Genomic DNA, 24,029 nt, shown 5'->3' on the forward strand with positions numbered 1-24,029 from the left:
TGTTGGGGTGCTCTGCCTCCCTCCCCCTGTGTGCTGCTGTCCTCGCTCTGCATGTCCTCCTGCCAGGTTGGGTCAGTTACTATATCATCCACCACCTCTTCTTCTACCTCCGCCCTCTGGTCCTCCTCCTGACTTTTTGGCAATTGGGTCTCATCATCGTCCACCTCTTGTGACACTTTCTCACAGTCACTTTCGTGTGACCGTGGCTGCTCAAATATTTGGGCATTGCTACACAAGACCTCCTCTTGCCCCGCTTCAAGTGGACCGGGCGAGAGGCTCGAATCTATAAATGGAAAAGTGAACAGCTCTTCAGAGTGTCCAAGTGTGGGATCAGTTGTCTCTGGGCACTCGGCATGGTGGGAGGAAGGAGGATCAGGGTGAGGAATATGCGGTCAAGACTCACGGCTACTGACACTTGACCGTGTGGAAGAGAGGGTGGTGGTGGTGGCTAAGTGACTGGAAGCATTATCCGCTATCCAACCAACAACCTTTTGACACTGCTCTGGGTTCAATAGTGGTGTGCTGCGGTCCCCTAGGAATTGGGACAGGAAGGTCGAGCGACAAGATGTGGATGTTTGTTGTGGCACAATTTCAGCTTGCCCACGGCCTCTGCATGCACCATCACCATCACGTCCAGTTCCCCGTCCCTTGCCACGTGCCTTGCCCATTTTAAATGGAGGACAGTATCTTCCACGCGCACTACAAATGGCTGAGTTTGGAGCGAAGTTATATGTGATCCGTGTGATGGAGAAAACAGAGTTTTAAATACCTGGCCTGTAGGTAACTGTTTTGAACAGCAAACAGGTGCCAAAAACTTTGCTGACACACTGAAAGAAAATTTGAATTGAGGCCAGAAATGGCAGAATTTTCAGCGCAATTATATGTGATCCATGTGACGGACAAACCACAGTTTTAAATTGATGGATTTTAGCTCTTTAATATGGAAAGGACCTGGCTGTATTCTGCAGTGCCAACAAGCAAATGGCGCAGAAAAACGGTGTTCTCTGGATTGCTTTTTAAGCAAATAATGAGGATTAAGATCCAAAGAAAAGTATTCCTGGCCCCTGAGATCTGGGCCTTTGTATAGAAATATCTAACAGCAGCAGAAGGCAGAACTGGAATGGAGCCTCTTGTGCTATATGCACTGCAGTCTGCTATATACACTGCCTGCCTATATACACTGCCTGCCTGATATCTCTGCAGATGGATTAGTCCTCAGAAGGACTGTTTGTTAAGATGGATATGTGTAATGTACGGTTTTTCTCCCTACACTACCTAATACACAATCAAATCTCTCCCTGACGCAGCAGCAGCTCTCCCTACACTGTCTGATCCGGAGTGACTGTGACGAGCATGGTGGCGCCAGGTCTGATATACACCTGATGACGCTGTGCGGCCAGCCAATCACTGTAATGCCACAACCAACATGGCTACGGCATTACAGTGAGTGGCAGGCAATCCCTGCATGTCCATTGGCTCTGTAAAGAGCGCCAAACATGCAGGGAGGGGACCCAAGCATCCACCCGAGCATCTCGAGTACTGAGATGCTGGGGTGAGCACCGAGTACTTGCGAGTATGCTCGCTCATCACTAGTCCTAGGGCCTGAGTCCTTCCATTTGGAATCCGTTGTCCATCTACGCAATTCAGAACTGTACGTCTCCACTGACCGATTCCCCTGCTGAAGGCGACGTAGCCTAGACTCAGCCAAGGCGACTCGATCAGGGTCATCATAGATGAGGGCCAGAGCCCCGAAAAGCCCCTCCACAGACTGGAGATAAACCGAGTCCTGAGCTAACGAAAACACCCACGACTGAGGATCTCCCTGCAGTAGAGAGATCACAACGCCAACCCGTAGCTCCTCATTACCGGAGGAGTAAGGACGAAGCTTGAAATACAATTTGCATGCCTCCTTAAATACAAAAAAAACTGTCCCTACCTCCTGAAAACCTGTCCCGAACGGCAACCTTGGTATCAGGCTGGACTGGCCTACCTGCAGAGACCCCCATATTGGCGACTTGTAACCGCTGATGCTGCTGCTGAACCTCACAGCGGAGGTCATTCCCCTCCAGAGACAGACAGCGGAACTGCTCTGCAACTGAACCCATACTAAAGGGAGCAAGGAAAAAATAAAGGTGCACGTCCAAAAAACACACAAAGAAAAAAAAAACACAATGTCAGTTGTTTTTTTTTCCCCTTTTCAAAACGTGCTCGGCCGGCGATAATGTCACGCCAGGTGTAAGTGCAACACAGAGGGAAAAGGGAAAGGGAGCCCAGACACTAGGGAAAGGGGGAAGTGGAGACCTCCTAGTCTGGTCTAGCGTCACACTGTCTCCCCTTTCGTCCCTATATTGGCTCTTCACCAATCGCCGCACGCGTGCCTCGCCCTGGTTTCCCTGGCATATGGCTACGCCTAGGGATGGGAGATGATGAGCACTAGTCGATCTCCACTAAACTCTATAGACAACAAGGGTAGACAAAACAGGGGAAAATAGCTTAGCTTTAGACGACTCCAGACAAATGCACACTCGGCCTCAAGCTCCAGAGAGGACAAAGTACTGCTCCTGCTAAAGCCTCACAGGTAGTAATGAATATAGCCGACACCTCCCTCTCAGACACACCAGGTATATATACACCCAGGCCAGGGAGCTAATTAGCCAGAGGGAGGTAGTCACTGGGTCCTAGAGACAGCATCTTATCTAAGAAGATGTCTGTAATGCCAAACGTAGAGATCTCCTGCAACCAACTGCAGGGCGACTGTCTGTCACCTCTGACCCGTGACACCGTCCCTAATAAATCTTTAAAATTTCAAATTTTAAATTCGCTCAAAAATTTCGACTTAAAACAGGAAAAGTGTCCAGAAGACAAAACAATAACTGTAAGACGCGTCACGAAGGCCGGACGTGGCTGTCAGCCCGGAGATGAGCTCGTCTGCAGCAACCAATCACAGCACAGGTTTCACATTTTATCAGCTCTATGAGAAATGAAAGCTGCTCTGTGATTGGTTACTATTGGTCATGTTAAAGAAAAAAGTTTCCTCTAGCAACCAATCACAGAGCAGCTTTAATTTCTCCAAGAGCTCAAGCCGCTCTGCGATTGGTTGCTGTGGACAACGCTTTCAGTTTGATATATGAGCGCTGTAAGAAATAAAAGCTGCTCTGTGATTGGTTGCTTGGAGAAACTTGTTCTTTTACCATGACCAATAGTAACCAATCACAGTGAATGTTTCATATTTGTGGTGTATGGGAAATAAAAGCTGCTCTGTGATTGGCTTCTATGTGCCGCCTTTCCTTTTAGTCTGATTGGCCGATCAGCAGCCTCGCACACGGCTGCCGCACGGGGGCAGCACTCGTCTTTTCAATTAACCTCCACAGAAGGATGCTGGGGAGGTGATGACGCCTGTGTGGGCGTGTCTGTAGAAGCAGCAGCTTGGCGGAGGGGGCGTGGTCGCTCTTTGAGTGACGTATGGGGGGCGTGGCTGATGTGGGCGGTGCCCGTGTTGCAGCTGGGAGCGTCTCAGTGACCGGCGGAGTCTGCGGAGGACGGAGCGCACACCGGGAGGCTGCGGCCTGTGCTGTGCAGGAGGGACAGGCCGGGTATGTATCACACCCTGGGAGGCCCCTCTGTTGCTTGTATTGGGGGTTGCCATAGTTTCGGGGTCTGATTGAGGCTCAGATGAGAGTAGTCACATTATTCACGTAAGGCCACGGCCCCACTATCAGTATTCGGTCAGTATGTTATATCAGGAGTGGGTGATAAATGCAGAATTGGTGACTTGTTTCTATTCTACCTTTCCTCTGATTGTTCCTCACCTGGTTTTGGCTCCTGGGAAAAAATACTGACCGAATACTGATAGTGGGGCCGCAGCCGCCATGTTGGATCCCCCCGTCATATGCGGTGACGCCGGCTCCTGGCGCTGCACATCCCAGTCTGAGGACGTTGCGGCTTCTCCTGCCGGCAGCAAATATTGACTCTGTGGGTTTATTCTCTGGGGTTGGCAGAAGATGGAGAGATGAGGAGCGGACAGAACCAGCACCGGACAGAACCGCCGCCGCCCCCCCCCCCCCCGAGACGGTGCCGCTGCAACTCGGGGGCCCTGGTCTGGTTCACTACAAGTCCCAGCGTGTTGGTGGGGTCACGGAGGGGCTCTCAGGGTCTCCGGTGGATGCATTGTCGCCAGATGTTCCATGACGATTGATAAATTATATCCTCAAATGGATTTTAGTTTGCGCCGTCCTCCTCCCAGGAGCCGGACAGGGATTTTAGCTTCTCTTTAGGCGTAATGCAGATAGAAAACACTGTAACGAACACTCAGCTGTGAGAAGTTTGGGGTCTGCGCAGGATTCCGTCCTCGGGTTGTAAATAACGTTTCCATTTTAAAGATTTTTAAAGGGAATCCGTCAACCCCTTTGGAGATATCAGACCTATAATATGGGCATACGGGGTATAGAAGTGTGAATCTGCCCCCCCCCCCCCGCATGTCACAGGGCCCTGTGACGAAGAGAAGGGGGGTATTTAAATTAAGCACATTGGCATTTCTTCCCATTCCCCGGACGCCAAGCCTAGAAAAACAGACTGAATAAAAAGAGATTTCTCTGCAGACAGACCTGTAATATGGCCGTCCAGGTAGAGATTCACCTTTCTATACCCTGTATGGCCTTAGTCTGACAACGCCAAAGGGGGTGACAGGTTCCCTTTAATAGTGTCAGCACCCCTTCTTCCCGCAGAAAAACAGTATCATGTGGCTCCGCACCGTGGTCGCCTTCTTACCTGGTGCCCATCTCCGTCTCACCTGCTGACTATTATTTATCTCTTCTCTAAATATTTGCTTACCCAAGGCGATTAACCCCTGAGCTCCTGGGCATTATGGAGGAGGGGTGGGCTCAGATATTAGGTTTTTATTATCTATATATTTTTCGGCGTTGTGTGTGCTCAGAACCCTCGCTCATCTCCGTAATTGCAGGATTGTACTCATCCCTGACTCTCCTTTTTTCCTGATATTCGAGTTTTTCCTGCCTGACAACTCCTCGTTCCCCGGTTGTCACCCCCGCCTGCGGAGGAAGTTGAAGCATTAGAGCCGCAGAGACGTCACAACCTCGGCGTCTCAGGATTTCCCACATATCTGAGGATTTCTTATTGCTCAGGAAGCTGAGGTCAGGAAGGATGGGAAGGTGAGCGCCGGTTTAGGATGAGGTCCGCAGCGTGGTGGGTTGTCCACAGCTTTCCCAGACTCCTGTCTCAGTGGCCCCCTGCCGGAAAGCGTGCGGCCGCTGTGTGGATGCAGATACCGTTAGAAACTATGGTGTAAAAGGAGCCACCATTCAGCACGTGTAGTAGATGTGAGGGGCCATAATACTGTGTGGGGGGGCCATCGTACAGTGTATGAGGGAGCCGTGGAGGCCATCGTGCAGTGTATGGGGGAGCCGTGGGGGCCATCGAGCAGTGTATGAGGGAGCTGTGGGGGCCATCATGCAGTGTATGAGGGAGCTTCAATCCAAAAAGTGAAACTCCCATATTATATAGAGTCATTACACACAGAGTGATCTATTTCACGTGTATATTTCTGTTAATAAAAAACACCTGCAAAGGCTTCCTATGCGTTTAAAAAGGTCCCTTAGTCTGTTTCAGTAGGCCCCACAATCATGGGGAACACTGCTGACTTGACAGATGTCCAGAAGGCAGTCACTGACACACTCCACAATGTCCCAGAGTCTGGAGGAAAAGTGGAGAGGCCACAATCCAAGCTGCTGGAGGTCTAGTGTGAAGTCTCCACAATCAGTGATGGTTTGGGGGCCATGTCATCTGCTGGTGGAGGTCCACTGTGTTTTATCAAGACCAAAGTCAGCGCAGCCGTCTACCAGGACATTTTACAGCACTTCATGCTTCCCTCTGCCGACAAGCTTTATGGAGATGGAAATGTCATTCTCCAGCAGGACATGGCCCCTGTCCACACGGCCAAAAGTACCAATACCTGGTTTACACACAACAGTATCACTGTGCTTGATTGGCAGCAAACTCGCCTGACCTTAACCCCATAGAGAATCTATTATAGAGAATCTATGGGGTATTGTCAAGAGGAAGATGAGACCTCAGACCCCACAATGCAGACGAGCTGAAGGCTGCTATCAAAGCCACCTGGGCTTCCATAACACCTCAGCAGCCACAGGCTGATCCCCTCCATGCCACAGGCTGATCCCCTCCATGCCACAGGCTGATCCCCTCCATGCCACAGGCTGATCCCCTCCATGCCACAGGCTGATCCCCTCCATGCCACAGGCTGATCCCCTCCATGCCACAGGCTGATCCCCTCCATGCCACATTGCCGCATTGATGCAGTAATTGATGCACAAGGAGCCCAACCAAGTATTGAGGCATTTACTGAACAGGCATTTCAGTAGGACATTTCGGATTTTAAAATAATTTTTCCATCTGTTTTTATAAAGTATTCTAATTTACTGAGATAATAACTTCTGTGTTTTCATTGGCTGTAAGCCATAATCATCACCATTAACAGAAATAAACACGTGAAATAGATCCCTCTGTGTGTAATGACTATATAATAGATCCCTCTGTGTGTAATGACTATATAATAGATCCCTCTGTGTGTAATGACTCTATATAATAGATCCCTCTGTGTGTAATGACTCTATATAATAGATCCCTCTGTGTGTAATGACTCTATATAATAGATCCCTCTGTGTGTAATGACTATATAATAGATCCCTCTGCGTGTAATGACTATATAATAGATCCCTCTGTGTGTAATGACGCTATATAATAGATCCCTCTGTGTGTAATGACTATATAATAGATCCCTCTGTGTGTCATGTCTCTATATAATAGATCCCTCTGCGTGTAATGACTCTATATAATAGATCCCTCTGCGTGTAATGACTATATAATAGACCCCTCTGTGTGTAATGACTGTATATAATAGATCCCTCTGTGTGTAATGACTGTATATAATAGATCCCTCTGCGTGTCATGACACTATATAATAGATCCCTCTGCGTGTCATGACTCTATATAATAGATCCCTCTGCGTGTCATGACTCTATATAATAGATCCCTCTGCGTGTCATGACTCTATATAATAGATCCCTCTGCGTGTCATGACTCTATATAATAGATCCCTCTGCGTGTCATGGCTCTATATAATAGATCCCTCTGCGTGTCATGGCTCTATATAATAGATCCCTCTGCGTGTCATGGCTCTATATAATAGATCCCTCTGCGTGTCATGGCTCTATATAATAGATCCCTCTGCGTGTCATGGCTCTATATAATAGATCCCTCTGCGTGTCATGGCTCTATATAATAGATCCCTCTGCGTGTCATGGCTCTATATAATAGATCCCTCTGCGTGTCATGGCTCTATATAATAGATCCCTCTGCGTGTCATGGCTCTATATAATAGATCCCTCTGCGTGTCATGGCTCTATATAATAGATCCCTCTGCGTGTCATGGCTCTATATAATAGATCCCTCTGCGTGTCATGGCTCTATATAATAGATCCCTCTGCGTGTCATGGCTCTATATAATAGATCCCTCTGCGTGTCATGGCTCTATATAATAGATCCCTCTGCGTGTCATGGCTCTATATAATAGATCCCTCTGCGTGTCATGGCTCTATATAATAGATCCCTCTGCGTGTCATGGCTCTATATAATAGATCCCTCTGCGTGTCATGGCTCTATATAATAGATCCCTCTGCGTGTCATGGCTCTATATAATAGATCCCTCTGCGTGTCATGGCTCTATATAATAGATCCCTCTGCGTGTCATGGCTCTATATAATAGATCCCTCTGCGTGTCATGGCTCTATATAATAGATCCCTCTGCGTGTCATGGCTCTATATAATAGATCCCTCTGCGTGTCATGGCTCTATATAATAGATCCCTCTGCGTGTCATGGCTCTATATAATAGATCCCTCTGCGTGTCATGGCTCTATATAATAGATCCCTCTGCGTGTCATGGCTCTATATAATAGATCCCTCTGCGTGTCATGGCTCTATATAATAGATCCCTCTGCGTGTCATGGCTCTATATAATAGATCCCTCTGCGTGTCATGGCTCTATATAATAGATCCCTCTGCGTGTCATGGCTCTATATAATAGATCCCTCTGCGTGTCATGGCTCTATATAATAGATCCCTCTGCGTGTCATGGCTCTATATAATAGATCCCTCTGCGTGTCATGGCTCTATATAATAGATCCCTCTGCGTGTCATGGCTCTATATAATAGATCCCTCTGCGTGTCATGGCTCTATATAATAGATCCCTCTGCGTGTCATGGCTCTATATAATAGATCCCTCTGCGTGTCATGGCTCTATATAATAGATCCCTCTGCGTGTCATGGCTCTATATAATAGATCCCTCTGCGTGTCATGGCTCTATATAATAGATCCCTCTGCGTGTCATGGCTCTATATAATAGATCCCTCTGCGTGTCATGGCTCTATATAATAGATCCCTCTGCGTGTCATGGCTCTATATAATAGATCCCTCTGCGTGTCATGGCTCTATATAATAGATCCCTCTGCGTGTCATGGCTCTATATAATAGATCCCTCTGCGTGTCATGGCTCTATATAATAGATCCCTCTGCGTGTCATGGCTCTATATAATAGATCCCTCTGCGTGTCATGACTATATAATAGATCCCTCTGCGTGTCATGACTGTATATAATAGATCCCTCTGCGTGTCATGACTCTATATAATAGATCCCTCTGCGTGTCATGACTCTATATAATAGATCCCTCTGCGTGTCATGACTCTATATAATAGATCCCTCTGCGTGTCATGACTCTATATAATAGATCCCTCTGCGTGTCATGGCTCTATATAATAGATCCCTCTGCGTGTCATGGCTCTATATAATAGATCCCTCTGCGTGTCATGGCTCTATATAATAGATCCCTCTGCGTGTCATGGCTCTATATAATAGATCCCTCTGCGTGTCATGGCTCTATATAATAGATCCCTCTGCGTGTCATGGCTCTATATAATAGATCCCTCTGCGTGTCATGGCTCTATATAATAGATCCCTCTGCGTGTCATGGCTCTATATAATAGATCCCTCTGCGTGTCATGGCTCTATATAATAGATCCCTCTGCGTGTCATGGCTCTATATAATAGATCCCTCTGCGTGTCATGGCTCTATATAATAGATCCCTCTGCGTGTCATGGCGCTATATAATAGATCCCTCTGCGTGTCATGACGCTATATAATAGATCCCTCTGCGTGTCATGACGCTATATAATAGATCCCTCTGCGTGTCATGACGCTATAGAATAGATCCCTCTGCGTGTAATGACTCTATAGAATAGATCCCTCTGCGTGTAATGACTCTATAGAATAGATCCCTCTGGGTGTAATGACTCTATATAATAGATCCCTCTGTGTGTAATGACTCTATATAATAGATCCCTCTGGGTGTAATGACTCTATATAATAGATCCCTCTGGGTGTAATGACTCTATATAATAGATCCCTCTGGGTGTAATGACTCTGTATAATATAGGAGTTTCACTTTTTGTATTGAAGAACTGAAATAAATTAACTTTTTGATGATATTTAATTTAATGAGAAACACTTGTATTTTTTTAAAGAAAGGATAGAGGCCAAATTCAGACTTTTGCTGAGGCCCCGTGATTTCTATATAAGCTCCTGTTGTGAATGACAAATTGTGTCCATTATGATGTCACCCAACTTTCCAAGGGACAGATATTAGTTTCCTTCGTGAGGTTGTTAAAACTGCTCACGATGCAATTCACTATCAATAATCATTAAAGAGACTGCAGCGCAAAGCTCATAATCTGTGCAACAGAGGAGAGACGGTGTTTGTGTTGTGAGCAACAGTCTCTGGGGGTCCGCAGCCATCACAACCCAGCAGAGCATTCATCTGTAGAGCGAGCTGATCCGCAATGTTATGATCCCCCCCCCCCCCCCGACTATACAGGATATTCGCAGAGATGAGACAAAGCCCAGAACACAAACCTGCAGAGCAAAAATCAAGTGTCCTGGTAATTCCTCCCCCATAGTCTGATACCTCCTCATCCAGAGGCTCCACAAGGGAATTACACCAGGCCTGCAAGAGAATCCTTACTGTATAGAAAAGGCTTATAATGGAAACGGCATAAAAAGAGGGGGGTCCGAAAGTATATATACAAGTATACCATTACAATAATACTGCTCCTATGTACAAACATATACCTATTATAATACTGCTCCTATGTACAAGAATATAACTACTATAATACTGCCCCCTATGTACAAGAATATAACTACTATAATACTGCCCCCTATGTACAAGAATATAACTACTATAATACTGCCCCTATGTACAAGAATATAACTACTATAATACTGCCCCCTATGTACAAGAATATAACTACTATAATACTGCCACTATGTACAAGAATATAACTACTATAATACTGCCCCTATGTACAAGAATATAACTACTATAATACTGCCCCTATGTACAAGAATATAACTACTATAATACTGCCCCTATGTACAAGAATATAACTACTATAATACTGCTCCTATGTACAAGAATATAACTACTATAATACTGCCCCCTATGTAGAAGAATATAACTACTATAATACTGCCCCCTATGTACAAGAATATAACTACTATAATACTGCCCCCTATGTACAAGAATATAACTACTATAATACTGCTCCTATGTACAAGAATATAACTACTATAATACTGCCCCTATGTACAAGAATATAACTACAATAATACTGCTCCTATATACAAGAATATAACTACTATAATACTGCCCCTATGTGCAAGAATATAACTACTATAATACTGCCCCTATGTGCAAGAATATAACTACTATAATACTGCTCCTATATACAAGAATATAACTACTATAATACTGCCCCTATGTGCAAGAATATAACTACTATAATACTGCTCCTATATACAAGAATATAGCTACTATAATACTGCCCCCTATGTACAAGAATATAACTACTATAATACTGCCCCCTATGTACAAGAATATAACTACTATAATACTGCCCCCTATGTACAAGAATATAACTACTATAATACTGCTCCTATATACAAGAATATAGCTACTATAATAAGGCCAATGTAATAAAGGTGTTGAGGTAGAATAGATGCACAGTGGCAATAAGGGAAACATAACAAATCACACGAGACCATAAAGAACCTCACCCGACGCGCGTTTCGCTTGGTATTTCTCCCTTATTGCCACTGTGCATTTTTCTACACTCCATTCTTATGGTAATATACTAAATTATCCAGTGGTAATTGATCTTTTTTGAATGACTATTTACATCTATTGTACCTCATCATCTTTATTACATTGGTATCCGTCCCTATGATTTACTCTTTTCCTATTGTAGTTGTTTGTATATATTGTGGCTCTATTATGTTATTATGGTATTCACCAGCCATGAATGTCTTGTGTCATGTATATGATTTTTAGCTTATTCAATTTTAATTGATAAAATTATTATATTTATATTCTTATCTTCATATTCTTATCTTTTTTGTGCAAATTGTAGCTGTAGTACCTCTTGCTCATGATATATTTTTAGGTTTATTCATTATTATAAAATCACCCCTCAGCTGGTGTTCTTTTCCTGTATCTGTGCTGCACTGTGTCCTCCTCCTCCTGCGCAGTGTTGGGTGAGTGTGTGACGCCTTTTGTCTTCCTCTGTCTCAGGCTGCTGGTTCTGGTGGAGTAATGTGCTGTTCAGCTCGGTGATGTTAACATTGGCGAAGGTGAGTGTCGTCTCCTCCTCAGCCGTCTCGGGGTCCCTGGTATTGGACCCTTTTTTTCTCCTCCTCGGCCGTCCCGAGTATTGGACCCTTTTTTTCTCCTCCTCGGCCGTCCCGAGTATTGGACCCTTTTTTTCTCCTCCTCGGCCGTCCCGAGTATTGGACCCTTTTTTTCTCCTCCTCGGCCGTCCCGAGTATTGGACCCTTTTTTTCTCCTCCTCGGCCGTCCCGAGTATTGGACCCTTTTTTTCTCCTCCTCGGCCGTCCCGAGTATTGGACCCTTTTTTTCTCCTCCTCGGCCGTCCCGAGTATTGGACCCTTTTTTTCTCCTCCTCGGCCGTCCCGAGTATTGGACCCTTTTTTTCTCCTCCTCGGCCGTCCCGAGTATTGGACCCTTTTTTTCTCCTCCTCGGCCGTCCCGAGTATTGGACCCTTTTTTCTCCTCCTCGGCCGTCCCGAGTATTGGAACCTTTTTTCTCCTCCTCGGCCGCCCCGGGTTCCCGAGTATTGGACACTTTGTCTCCTCCTCGGCTGTCCCGAGTATTGGAACCTTTTTTCTCCTCCTCGGCCGCCCCGGGTTCCCGAGTTTTCGACCCTTTTTTCTCCTTCTCGGCCGTCCCGAGTATTGGAACCTTTTTTCTCCTCCTCGGCCGCCCCGGGTTCCCGGGTATTGGACACTTTGTCTCCTCCTCGGCTGTCCCGAGTATTGGACTCTTTTTTTTTCTCCTCCTCGGCCGTCCCGAATATTCGACCCCTTTTTCTCCTTCTCGGCCGTCCCTGGGTCTCAGGTATTGGACAATTTGTTTCCTCCTCGTTCTTCTGTTCTTTTCAGGGTCCTGTGTTACTCGTGGTTATGTGACTGATCCCGGATCCACAGCCTCCCTCCCCTCATGTTTTGCGGTCATGGGTCTCTCTACGCTCGGCCTCCTCTTCTCGATTCTTGCCTATTCTGCCTCCGGCACCCAGAAATGTGTTCCTCGGCCCATCCCGGATATGGTGATCGACATCAACCGGGCAGTGGCCCGCGGCGCCCGGTTTACCGACCCGTTAAAGGTCACCAATGTGGAGGAGTGTCTGTCCGCCTGCTGCAGACAGCAGGACGCCGGAGGTAAGTGGCCAAGGGTCCTCGTTACATAGCCGAGCCGTGAATCTGCCGCTCGACGCTTTGGTGCCACTTCTCATCTGGCTCCATGTTTAGGTGTTGATGACTTTTTTTCTGTTCAGGTGATCGTGCCTGTAATCTTCTCGTCTTCGACGCCAGAACGGCTGGACTGCACAACTGTTACATCTTCCATTGCCCCACACTGGACTCCTGCCCCCTGTCCTCCAGTCCGGGGGTCCTCACTTACAGCTTCTGGCCAGGTCAGTTCCTGTTGGGTTCCCCCGACTACCATAGCTAGCTCAGATGTCCACAGGTTGTCTCCCTCGTGGGGTGATGGCTCTGCAGCCATGTTGGTTCTGTTCTTTTCTTGGAGATTATAATGTTTTTCTATTCTTATTACAGACACTTCACGGCCGGGGAAACACAAGCCTGACAAGGAGCAGCAGAGGCCGAAGTCTGGGGACCTCAGCAAGGCTCAGGGTTCTCCTGGGAAGACATCCGGCTCTGGAGATAAGGAGTCCAGTTCTCCTGATGTCAACAGAAAAAACAGCAGTGGTGATGTCTTGCAGGAGGAACTCTCCAAAAGCATCACCTCGCAGCTCCTCCACCTGGCAGATAAGATCGACCAACACCTGGAAAAGATGGAATCCAAGTCAGAGGACAACCTCCGAGTGGCCTCCTCCGCTTCTGCCATAGTGCCCGCTATCCCGACCACCTCCATCCCCCTCCATAAAGAGAAGAAACTTCCCCACAATGCCAAGGCTGCAAAGGTGGGCAAAGTTAAGTACAAGAAGCCCGAAGCCCCCCAAACACATAGACCTACTGCAGCCGCCAAGGCGACAAGCACCACGCCAGAGAGGACGGCTGCCCCTCATCTTGTGCCCCGCACCAATCCCACTCACGCTGTGCCCCCCGCTGCTGCCCACAATGTAAGTGCTGGCTCTAATGTTAGGAGCAGCAAGCCGCCGGCCAGCGATCACACCGCCAGCAAGGTCAATCAGACGGAGGTGCCCGCACTCCCTACTACCCACCAAACTAGACCCCCTCACATAGCGACTCGCCCCGCTCCCTCACGGACGTCGCCCTGGAAGGGTGTAAAGCTCAGCACCAAGAATGACAACCAAGCGTCTGCAGGTGACAAAGGCGAGGCAACCCGACGAGTCCTGCCTGAAAGCCGCCCTCCTGCGCAGGAGGAACCTGCCATCAATCTGAAGGAAGCGCCCAGGAACGCGGTCGGTGCAGGGTCCGAGCCCGCCCTCCCCCCGCCTGGGGATAAGAGCGGACTGGTGGCAGCGCTGGTTTTCGGGATGTTGTTTCTCATGGTTGTGATCGGACTGGTCAGCCGCAAGGTGTCGGAGGCGCGGCGCCGCCATCGATACACCAAACTGGACTATCTTATCAATGGGATGTATGTGGACACCTGAGGTGGGGGGCAGCGGGCGCATGAACACGGCAGACAGCACCCCCTTCTAAATCACCGACCATATGAATGTGGGGAGAGGATCCTGCTGCAGTCACATACACTGCCAGGAATCCCGAGGGGTCGTCTGCTCTAGTCTGGCCTCATTTAGTCCAGCGACACGTTCCTGGGATCCTGACTGGCCGTCTGTCTGCTCTCTGGGATCCTGGGCTGAATCCATCTGCTGCTGACACTTTGATGGATTCTGATTGGCTGAGGACCCAGATCCCCAATGATGCACAATTTCTGATTTCTGCTCTTCAGTCACTTGACCGAACCCCTATATATTACACTTATCTGGAGAACATGTCCGTATGGACGGATAGAGACCCGAGGGGCAGCGTCCCCTGTCATGTGGGGCTCTCCACGCTGTGCACCGACACTACGCGTCTTCTGTGGGGGTCATCCAGGCGCCTCTGATGGGGGAGGGGACAGGACGTTACAATAAAGTCAGATTTGCACACAGTTTGGGTTGTATCATGATCCAAAGTAAACGAAGAAAAAGGTCAAGAATCAAAAACTTCTATCCCAGAATAATACTGGGCTCTGACACAACAGTTAACGACAAAATTTGGAATCACATTGGAAAGTTTATTTCCCTGTAATCAAATTACATCACTTTCTGATTGCATTACATCCTGTATTATACTCCAGAGCTGCACTCACTATTCTGCTGGTGCAGTCACTGTGTACATACATTACATTACTGATCCTGAGTTACATCCTGTATTATACTCCAGAGCTGCACTCACTATTCTGCTGGTGCAATCCCTATAGACATACATTACATTACTGATCTTGAGTTGCCTCCTCTATTATACTCCAGAGCTGCACTCACTATTCTGCTGGTGCAGTCACTGTGTACATACATTACATTACTGATCCTGAGTTACATCCTGTATTATACTCCAGAGCTGCACTCACTATTCTGCTGGTGCAGTTACTGTGTACATACATTACATTACTGATCCTGAGTTACCTCCTGTATTATACTCCAGAGCTGCACTCACTATTTTGCTGGTGCAGTCACTGTGTACATACATTTCATTACTGATCCTGAGTTACATCCTGTATTATCCTCCAGAGCTGCGCTCACTATTCTGCTGGTGCAGTCACTGTGTACATACATTACATTACTGATCCTGAGTTACATCCTGTATTATACTCCAGAGCTGCACTCACTATTCTGCTGGTGCAGTCACTGTGTACATACATTACATTACTGATCCTGAGTTACCTCCTGTATTATTCTCCAGAGCTGCACTCACTATTCTGCTGGTGCAGTCACTGTGTACATACATTACTGATCATGAGTTACCTCCTGTATTATACTCCAGAGCTGCACTCCCTATTCTGCTGGTGCAGTCACTGTGTACATACATTACATTACTGATCCTGAGTTACCTCCTGTATTATACCCCAGAGCTGCACTCACTATTCTGCTGGTGCAGTCACTGTGTACATACATTATATTACTGATCCTGAGTTACCTCCTGTATTATTCTCCAGAGCTGCACTCACTATTCTGCTGGTGCAGTCACTGTGTACATACATTAAGTTACTGATCGTGGCTTACATCCTGTATTATTCTCCAGAGCTACACTCACTATTCTGCTGGTGTAGTCACTGTGTACATACATTACATTACAGATCCTGAGTTACCTCCTGTATTATACTCCAGAGCTGCACTCACTATTCTACTGGTGTAGTCACTGTGTACATACATTACATTACTGATCCTGAGTTACCTCCTGTATTATACTCCAGAGCTGCACTCACTATTCTGCTGGTGCAGTCACTGTGTACATACATTACATTACTGATCCTGAGTTACCTCCTGTATTATACCCCAGAGCTGCACTCACTATTCTGCTGGTGCAGTCACTGTGTACATACATTACTGATCCGGAGTTACATCCTGTATTATACTCCAGAGCTGCACTCACTATTCTGCTGGTGCAGTCACTGTGTACATACATTACATTACTGATCCTGAGTTACATCCTGTATTATACTCCAGAGCTGCACTCACTATTCTGCTGGTGCAGTCACTGTGTACATACATTACATTACTGATCCTGAGTTACATCCTGTATTATACTCCAGAGCTGCACTCACTATTCTGCTGGTGCAGTCACTGTGTACATACATTACATTACTGATCCTGACTCACATCCTGTATTATACTCCAGAGCTGCACTCACTATTCTGCTGGTGCAGTCACTGTGTACATACATTACATTACTGATCCTGAGTCACATCCTGTATTAAACTTCAGAGCAGCACTCACTATTCTGCTGGTGCAGTCACTGTGTACATACATTACATTACTGATCCTGAGTCACATCCTGTATTATACTCAAGAGCTGCACTCACTATTCTGCTGGTGCAGTCACTGTGTACATACATTACTGATCATGAGTTACCTCCTGTATTATTCTCCAGAGCTGCACTCAATATTCTGCTGGTGCAGTCACTGTGTACATACATTACATTACTGATCCTGAGTTACCTCCTGTATTATACTCCAGAGCTGCACTCACTATTCTGCTGGTGCAATCACTGTGTACATACATTACATTACTGATCCTGAGTTACCTCCTGTATTATACTCCAGAGCTGCACTCACTATTCTGCTGGTGCAGTCACTGTGTACATACATTACATTACTGATCCTGAGTTACATCCTGTATTATACCACAGAGCTGCACTCACTATTCTGCTGGTGCAGTCACTGTGCACATACATTACTGATCCTGAGTTACATCCTGCATTATACTCCAGAGCTGCACTCACTATTCTGCTTGTGCAGTCACTGTGTACATACATTACATTACTGATCCTGAGTTACCTCCTGTATTAAACTCCAGAGCTGCACTCACTATTCTGCTGGTGCAGTCACTGTGTACATACATTACTGATCCTGAGTTACCTCCTGTATTATACTCTAGAGCTGCACTCACTATTCTGCTGGGGAAGTCACTGTGTATATACATTACATTACTGATCCTGAGTTACCTCCTGTATTATACTCCAGAGCTGCACTCACTATTCTGCTGGTGCAGTCACTGTGTACATACATTACATTACTGATCCTGAGTTACATCCTGTATTATACTCCAGAGCTGCACTCACTATTCTGCTGGTGGAGTCACTGTGTAGATACATTACATTACTGATCCTGAGTTACCTCCTGTATTATACTCCAGAGCTGCACTCACTATTCTGCTGGTGCAGTCACTGTGTACATACATTACATTACTGATCCTGAGTTACCTCCTGTATTATACTCCAGAGCTGCACTCACTATTCCGCTGGTGCAGTCACTGTGTACATACATTACATTACTGATCCTGAGTTACCTCCTGTATTATACTCCAGAGCTGCACTCACTATTCTGCTGGTGCAGTCACTGTGTACATACATTACTGATCCTGAGTTACATCCTATATTATACTCCAGGGCTGCACTCACTATTCTGCTGGTGCAGTCACTGTGTACATACATTACTGATCCTGAGTTACCTCCTGTATTATATTCTAGAGCTGCACTCACTATTCTGCTGGTGTAGTCACTGTGTACATACATTACATTACTGATCCTGAGTTACATCCTGTATTATACCCCAGAGCTGCACTCACTATTCTGCTGGTGCAGTCACTGTGTACATACATTACATTACTGATCCTGAGTTACATCCTGTATTATACCCCAGAGCTGCACTCACTATTCTGCTGGTGCAGTCACTGTGTACATACATTACATTACTGATCCTGAGTTACCTCCTGTATTATTCTCCAGAGCTGCATTCACTATTCTGCTGGTGTAGTCACTGTGTACATACATTACTGATCCTGAGTTACATCCTGTATTATGCTCCAGAGCTGCTCTCACTATTCTGCTGGTGTAGTCACTGTGCACATACATTACATTACTGATCCTGAGTTACTGAGTTACATCCTGTATTATACTCCAGAGCTGCACTCACTATTCTGCTGGTGGAGTCACTGTGTACATACATTACATTACTGATCCTGAGTTTCATCCTGTATTATACCCCAGAGCTGCACTCACTATTCTGCTGGTGGAGTCACTGTGTTCATACATTACATTACTGATCCTGAGTTACCTCCTGTATTATACTCCAGAGCTGCACTCACTATTCTGCTGGTGCAGTCACTGTGTACATACATTACTGATCATGAGTTACCTCCTGTATTATACTCCAGAGCTGCACTCACTATTCTGGTGCAGTCACTGTGTACATACATTACATTACTGATCCTGAGTTACCTCCTGTATTATACCCCAGAGCTGCACTCACTATTCTGCTGGTGCAGTCACTGTGTACATACATTATATTACTGATCCTGAGTTACCTCCTGTATTATTCTCCAGAGCTGCACTCACTATTCTGCTGGTGCAGTCACTGTGTACATACATTACGTTACTGATCATGGGTTACATCCTGTATTATTCTCCAGAGCTGCACTCACTATTCTGCTGGTGTAGTCACTGTGTACATACATTACATTACAGATACTGAGTTACCTCCTGTATTATACCCCAGAGCTGCACTCACTATTCTGCTGGTGCAGTCACTGTGTACATACATTACATTACTGATCCTGACTCACATCCTGTATTTTACTCCAGAGCTGCACTCACTATTCTGCTGGTGCAGTCACTGTGTACATACATTACATTACTGATCCTGAGTTATGTCCTGTATTATACCCCAGAGCTGCACTCACTATTCTGCTGGTGCAGTCACTGTGTACATACATTACTGATCCTGAGTTACATCCTGTATTATACTCCAGAGCTGCAGTCACTGTGTACATACATTACATTACTGATCCTGAGTTACCTCCTGTATTATACTCCAGAGCTGCACTCACTATTCTGCTGGTGCAGTCACTGTGCACATGCATTACTGATCCTGAGTTACATCCTGCATTATACTCCAGAGCTGCACTCACTATTCTGCTGGTGCAGTCACTGTGTACATACATTACATTACTGATCCTGAGTTACATACTGTATTATACTCCAGAGCTGCACTCACTATTCTGCTGGTGCAGTCACTGTGCACATACATTACATTACTGATCCTGAGTTACCTCCTGTATTAAACTCCAGAGCTGCACTCACTATTCTGCTGGTGCAGTCACTGTGTACATACATTACTGATCCTGAGTTACCTCCTGTATTATACACCAGAGCTGCACTCACTACTCTGCTGGTGCAGTCACTGTGTACATACATTACTGATCCTGAGTTACCTCCTGTATTATACTCTAGAGCTGCACTCACTATTCTGCTGGTGCAGTCACTGTGTACATACATTACATTACTGATCCTGAGTTACATCCTGTATTATACTCCAGAGCTGCACTCACTATTCTGCTGGTGGAGTCACTGTGTAGATACATTACATTACTGATCCTGAGTTACCTCCTGTATTATACTCCAGAGCTGCACTCACTTTTCTGCTGGTGCAGTCACTGTGTACATACATTACATTACTGATCCTGAGTTACCTCCTGTATTATACTCCAGAGCTGCACTCACTATTCTGCTGGTGCAGTCACTGTGTACATACATTACATTACTGATCCTGAGTTACCTCCTGTATTATACTCCAGAGCTGCACTCACTATTCTGCTGGTGCAGTCACTATGTACATACATTACTGATCCTGAGTTACATCCTATATTATACTCCAGGGCTGCACTCACTATTCTGCTGGTGCAGTCACTGTACATACATTACTGATCCTGAGTTACCTCCTGTATTATACTCTAGAGCTGCACTCACTATTCTGCTGGTGTAGTCACTGTGTACATACATTACATTACTGATCCTGAGTTACATCCTGTATTATACCCCAGAGCTGCACTCAGTATTCTGCTGGTGCAGTCACTGTGTACATACATTACATTACTGATCCTGAGTTACCTCCTGTATTATTCTCCAGAGCTGCATTCACTATTCTGCTGGTGTAGTCACTGTGTACATACATTACATTACTGATCCTGAGTTACATCCTGTATTATGCTCCAGAGCTGCGCTCACTATTCTGCTGGTGTAGTCACTGTGTACATACATTACATTACTGATCCTGAGTTACCTCCTGTATTATACTCCAGAGCTGCACTCACTATTCTGCTGGTGGAGTCACTGTGCACATACATTACATTACTGATCCTGAGTTACATCCTGTATTATACTCCAGAGCTGCACTCACTATTCTGCTGGTGGAGTCACTGTGTACATACATTACATTACTGATCCTGAGTTTCATCCTGTATTATACCCCAGAGCTGCACTCACTATTCTGCTGGTGGAGTCACTGTGTTCATACATTACATTACTGATCCTGAGTTACCTCCTTTATTATACTCCAGAGCTGCACTCACTATTCTGCTGGTGCAGTCACTGTGTACATACATTACATTACTGATCCTGAGTTACCTCCTGTATTATACTCCAGAGCTGCACTCACTATTCTGCTGGTGCAGTCACTGTGTACATACATTACATTACTGATCCTGAGTTACCTCCTTTATTATACTCCAGAGCTGCACTCACTATTCTGCTGGTGCAGTCACTGTGTACATACATTACATTACTGATCCTGAGTTACCTCCTGTATTATACTCCAGAGCTGCACTCGCTATTCTGCTGGTGCAGTCACTGTGTACATACATTACTGATCCTGAGTTACATCCTGTATTATACTCCAGAGCTGCACTCACTATTCTGCTGGTGCAGTCACTGTGTACATACATTTCATTACTGATCCTGAGTTACCTCCTGTATTATACTCCAGAGCTGCACTCACTATTCTGCTGGTGCAGTCACTGTGTACATACATTACTGATCCTGAGTTACACCCTGTATTATACCCCAGAGCTGCACTCACTATTCTGCTGGTGCAGTCACTGTGTACATACATTACATTACAGATCCTGAGTTACCTCCTGTATTATCCTCCATAGCTGCACTCACTATTCTGCTGGTGCAGTCACTGTGTACATGCATTACATTACTGATCCTGAGTTACATCCTGTATTATACCCCAGAGCTGCACTCACTATTCTCCTGGTGCAGTCACTGTGTACATACATTATATTACTGATCCTGAGTTACATCCTGTATTATACCCCAGAGCTGCACTCACTATACTGCTGGTGTAGTCACTGTGTACATACATTACATTACTGATCCTGAGTTACATCCTGTATTATACCCCAGAGCTGCACTCACTATACTGCTGGTGTAGTCACTGTGTACATACATTACATTACTGATCCTGAGTTACATCCTGTATTATACTCCAGAGCTGCACTCACTATTCTGCTGGTGCAGTCACTGTGTACATACATTACATTACTGATCCTGAGTTACCTCCTGTATTATACTCCAGAGCTGCACTCACTATTCTGCTGGTGCAGTCACTGTGTACATACATTACATTACTGATCCTGAGTTACCTCCTGTATTATACTCCAGAGCTGCACTCACTATTCTGCTGGTGCAGTCACTGTGTACATACATTACATTACTGATCCTGAGTTACCTCCTGTATTATACTCCAGAGCTGCACTCACTATTCTGCTGGTGGAGTCACTGTGTACATACATTACATTACTGTTCCTGAGTTACCTCCTGTATTATACTCCAGAGCTGCACTCACTATTCTGCTGGTGCAGTCACTGTGTACATACATTACATTACTGATCCTGAGTTACATCCTGTATTATACTCCAGCGCTGCACTCACTATTCTGCTGGTGCAGTCACTGTGTACATACATTACATTACTGATCCTGAGTTACCTCCTTTATTATACTCCAGAGCTGCACTCACTATTCTGCTGGTGCAGTCACTGTGTACATACATTACTGATCCTGAGTTACATCCTATATTATACTCCAGGGCTGTACTCACTATTCTGCTGGTGCAGTCACTGTGTACATACATTACATTACTGATCCTGAGTTACATCCTGTATTATACTCCAGAGCTGCACTCACTATTCTGCTGGTGCAGTCACTGTGTACATACATTACATTACTGATCCTGAGTTACTTCCTATATTATACTCCAGGGCTGCACTCACTATTCTGCTGGTGTAGTCACTGTGTACATACATTACTGATCCTGAGTTACCTCCTGTATTATACTCTAGAGCTGCACTCACTATTCTGCAGGTGTAGTCACTGTGTACATACATTACATTACTGATCCTGAGTTACATCCTGTATTATACCCCAGAGCTGCACTCACTATTCTGCTGGTGCAGTCACTGTGTACATACATTACATTACTGATCCTGAGTTACCTCCTGTATTATTCTCCAGAGCTGCACTCACTATTCTGCTGGTGTAGTCACTGTGTACATACATTACATTACTGATCCTGAGTTACATCCTGTATTATGCTCCAGAGCTGCGCTCACTATTCTGCTGGTGCAGTCACTGTGTACATACATTACATTACTGATCCTGAGTTACATCCTGTATTATACTCCAGAGCTGCACTCACTATTCTGCTGGTGCAGTCACTGTGTACATACATTACATTACTGATCCTGTGTTACATCCTATATTATCCTCCAGAGCTGCACTCACTATTCTGCTGGTGCAGTCACTGTGTACATACATTACATTACTGATCCTGAGTTACATCCTGTATTATACTCCAGAGCTGCACTCACTATTCTGCTGGTGCAGTCACTGTGTACATACATTACTGATTATGAGTTACATCCTGTATTGTACCCCAGAGCTGCACTCACTATTCTGCTGGTGCAGTCACTGTGTACATACATTACATTACTGATCCTGAGTTACATCCTGTATTATACCCCAGAGCTGCACTCACTATTCTGCTGGTGCAGTCACTGTGTACATACATTACATTACTGATCCTGAGTTACCTCCTGTGTTATACTCCAGAGCTGCACTCACTATTCTGCTGGTGCAGTCACTGTGTACATACATTACATTACTGATCCTGAGTCACATCCTGTATTATACTCCAGAGCTGCACTCACTATTCTGCTGGTGTAGTCACTGTGTACATACATTACATTACTGATCCTGAGTTACCTCCTGTATTATACTCCAGAGCTGCACTCACTATTCTGCTGGTGTAGTCACTGTGTACATACATTACATTACTGATCCTGAGTTACATCCTGTATTATACTCCAGAGCTGCACTCACTATTCTGCTGGTGCTGTCACTGTGTACATACATTACATTACTGATCCTGAGTTACATCCTGTATTATACTCCAGAGCTGCACTCACTATTCTGCTGGTGCAGTCACTGTGTACATACATTACATTACTGATCCTGAGTTACATCCTGTATTATACTCCAGAGCTGCACTCACTATTCTGCTGGTGCAATCACTGTGTACATATATTACATTACTGATCCTGAGTTACATCCTGTATTATACACCAGAGCTGCACTCACTATTCTGCTGGTGCAGTCACTGTGTACATACATTACATTACTGATCCTGAGTCACATCCTGTATTATACTCCAGAGCTGCACTCACTATTCTGCTGGTGCAGTCACTGTGTACATACATTACATTACTGATCCTGAGTTGCATCCTGTATTATACTCCAGAGCTGCACTCACTATTCTGCTGGTGCAGTCACTGTGTACA

The 24,029-nt window shown here is 45.7% G+C and overlaps 1 protein-coding gene across 2 annotated transcripts; it reads left to right on the forward strand.

The window, feature by feature from the left end:
• The first annotated feature begins 3,459 nt into the window (after positions 1-3,459).
• On the forward strand, positions 3,460-14,801 carry MANSC1 (MANSC domain containing 1). Of its 2 annotated transcripts, XM_073650469.1 has the most exons (6): positions 3,460-3,593; positions 5,004-5,168; positions 11,720-11,778; positions 12,608-12,883; positions 13,000-13,137; positions 13,280-14,801. In XM_073650469.1, exons 4-6 carry the CDS (start codon positions 12,679-12,681, stop codon positions 14,299-14,301), a joined length of 1,365 nt encoding a protein of 454 aa, XP_073506570.1. In that variant the 5' UTR covers positions 3,460-3,593; positions 5,004-5,168; positions 11,720-11,778; positions 12,608-12,678; the 3' UTR covers positions 14,302-14,801. The 2 variants fall into 2 exon arrangements, with proteins under 2 accessions (XP_073506570.1, XP_073506569.1); XM_073650468.1 differs by lacking the exon at positions 5,004-5,168.
• Positions 14,802-24,029: the final 9,228 nt, after the last annotated feature.

The sequence above is a fragment of the Phyllobates terribilis genome, unplaced genomic scaffold (genome assembly GCF_046119375.1).
Source record: "Phyllobates terribilis strain yellow unplaced genomic scaffold, ASM4611937v1 Scaffold_10__3_contigs__length_209671492, whole genome shotgun sequence".
Lineage (NCBI taxonomy): Eukaryota > Metazoa > Chordata > Amphibia > Anura > Dendrobatidae > Phyllobates > Phyllobates terribilis.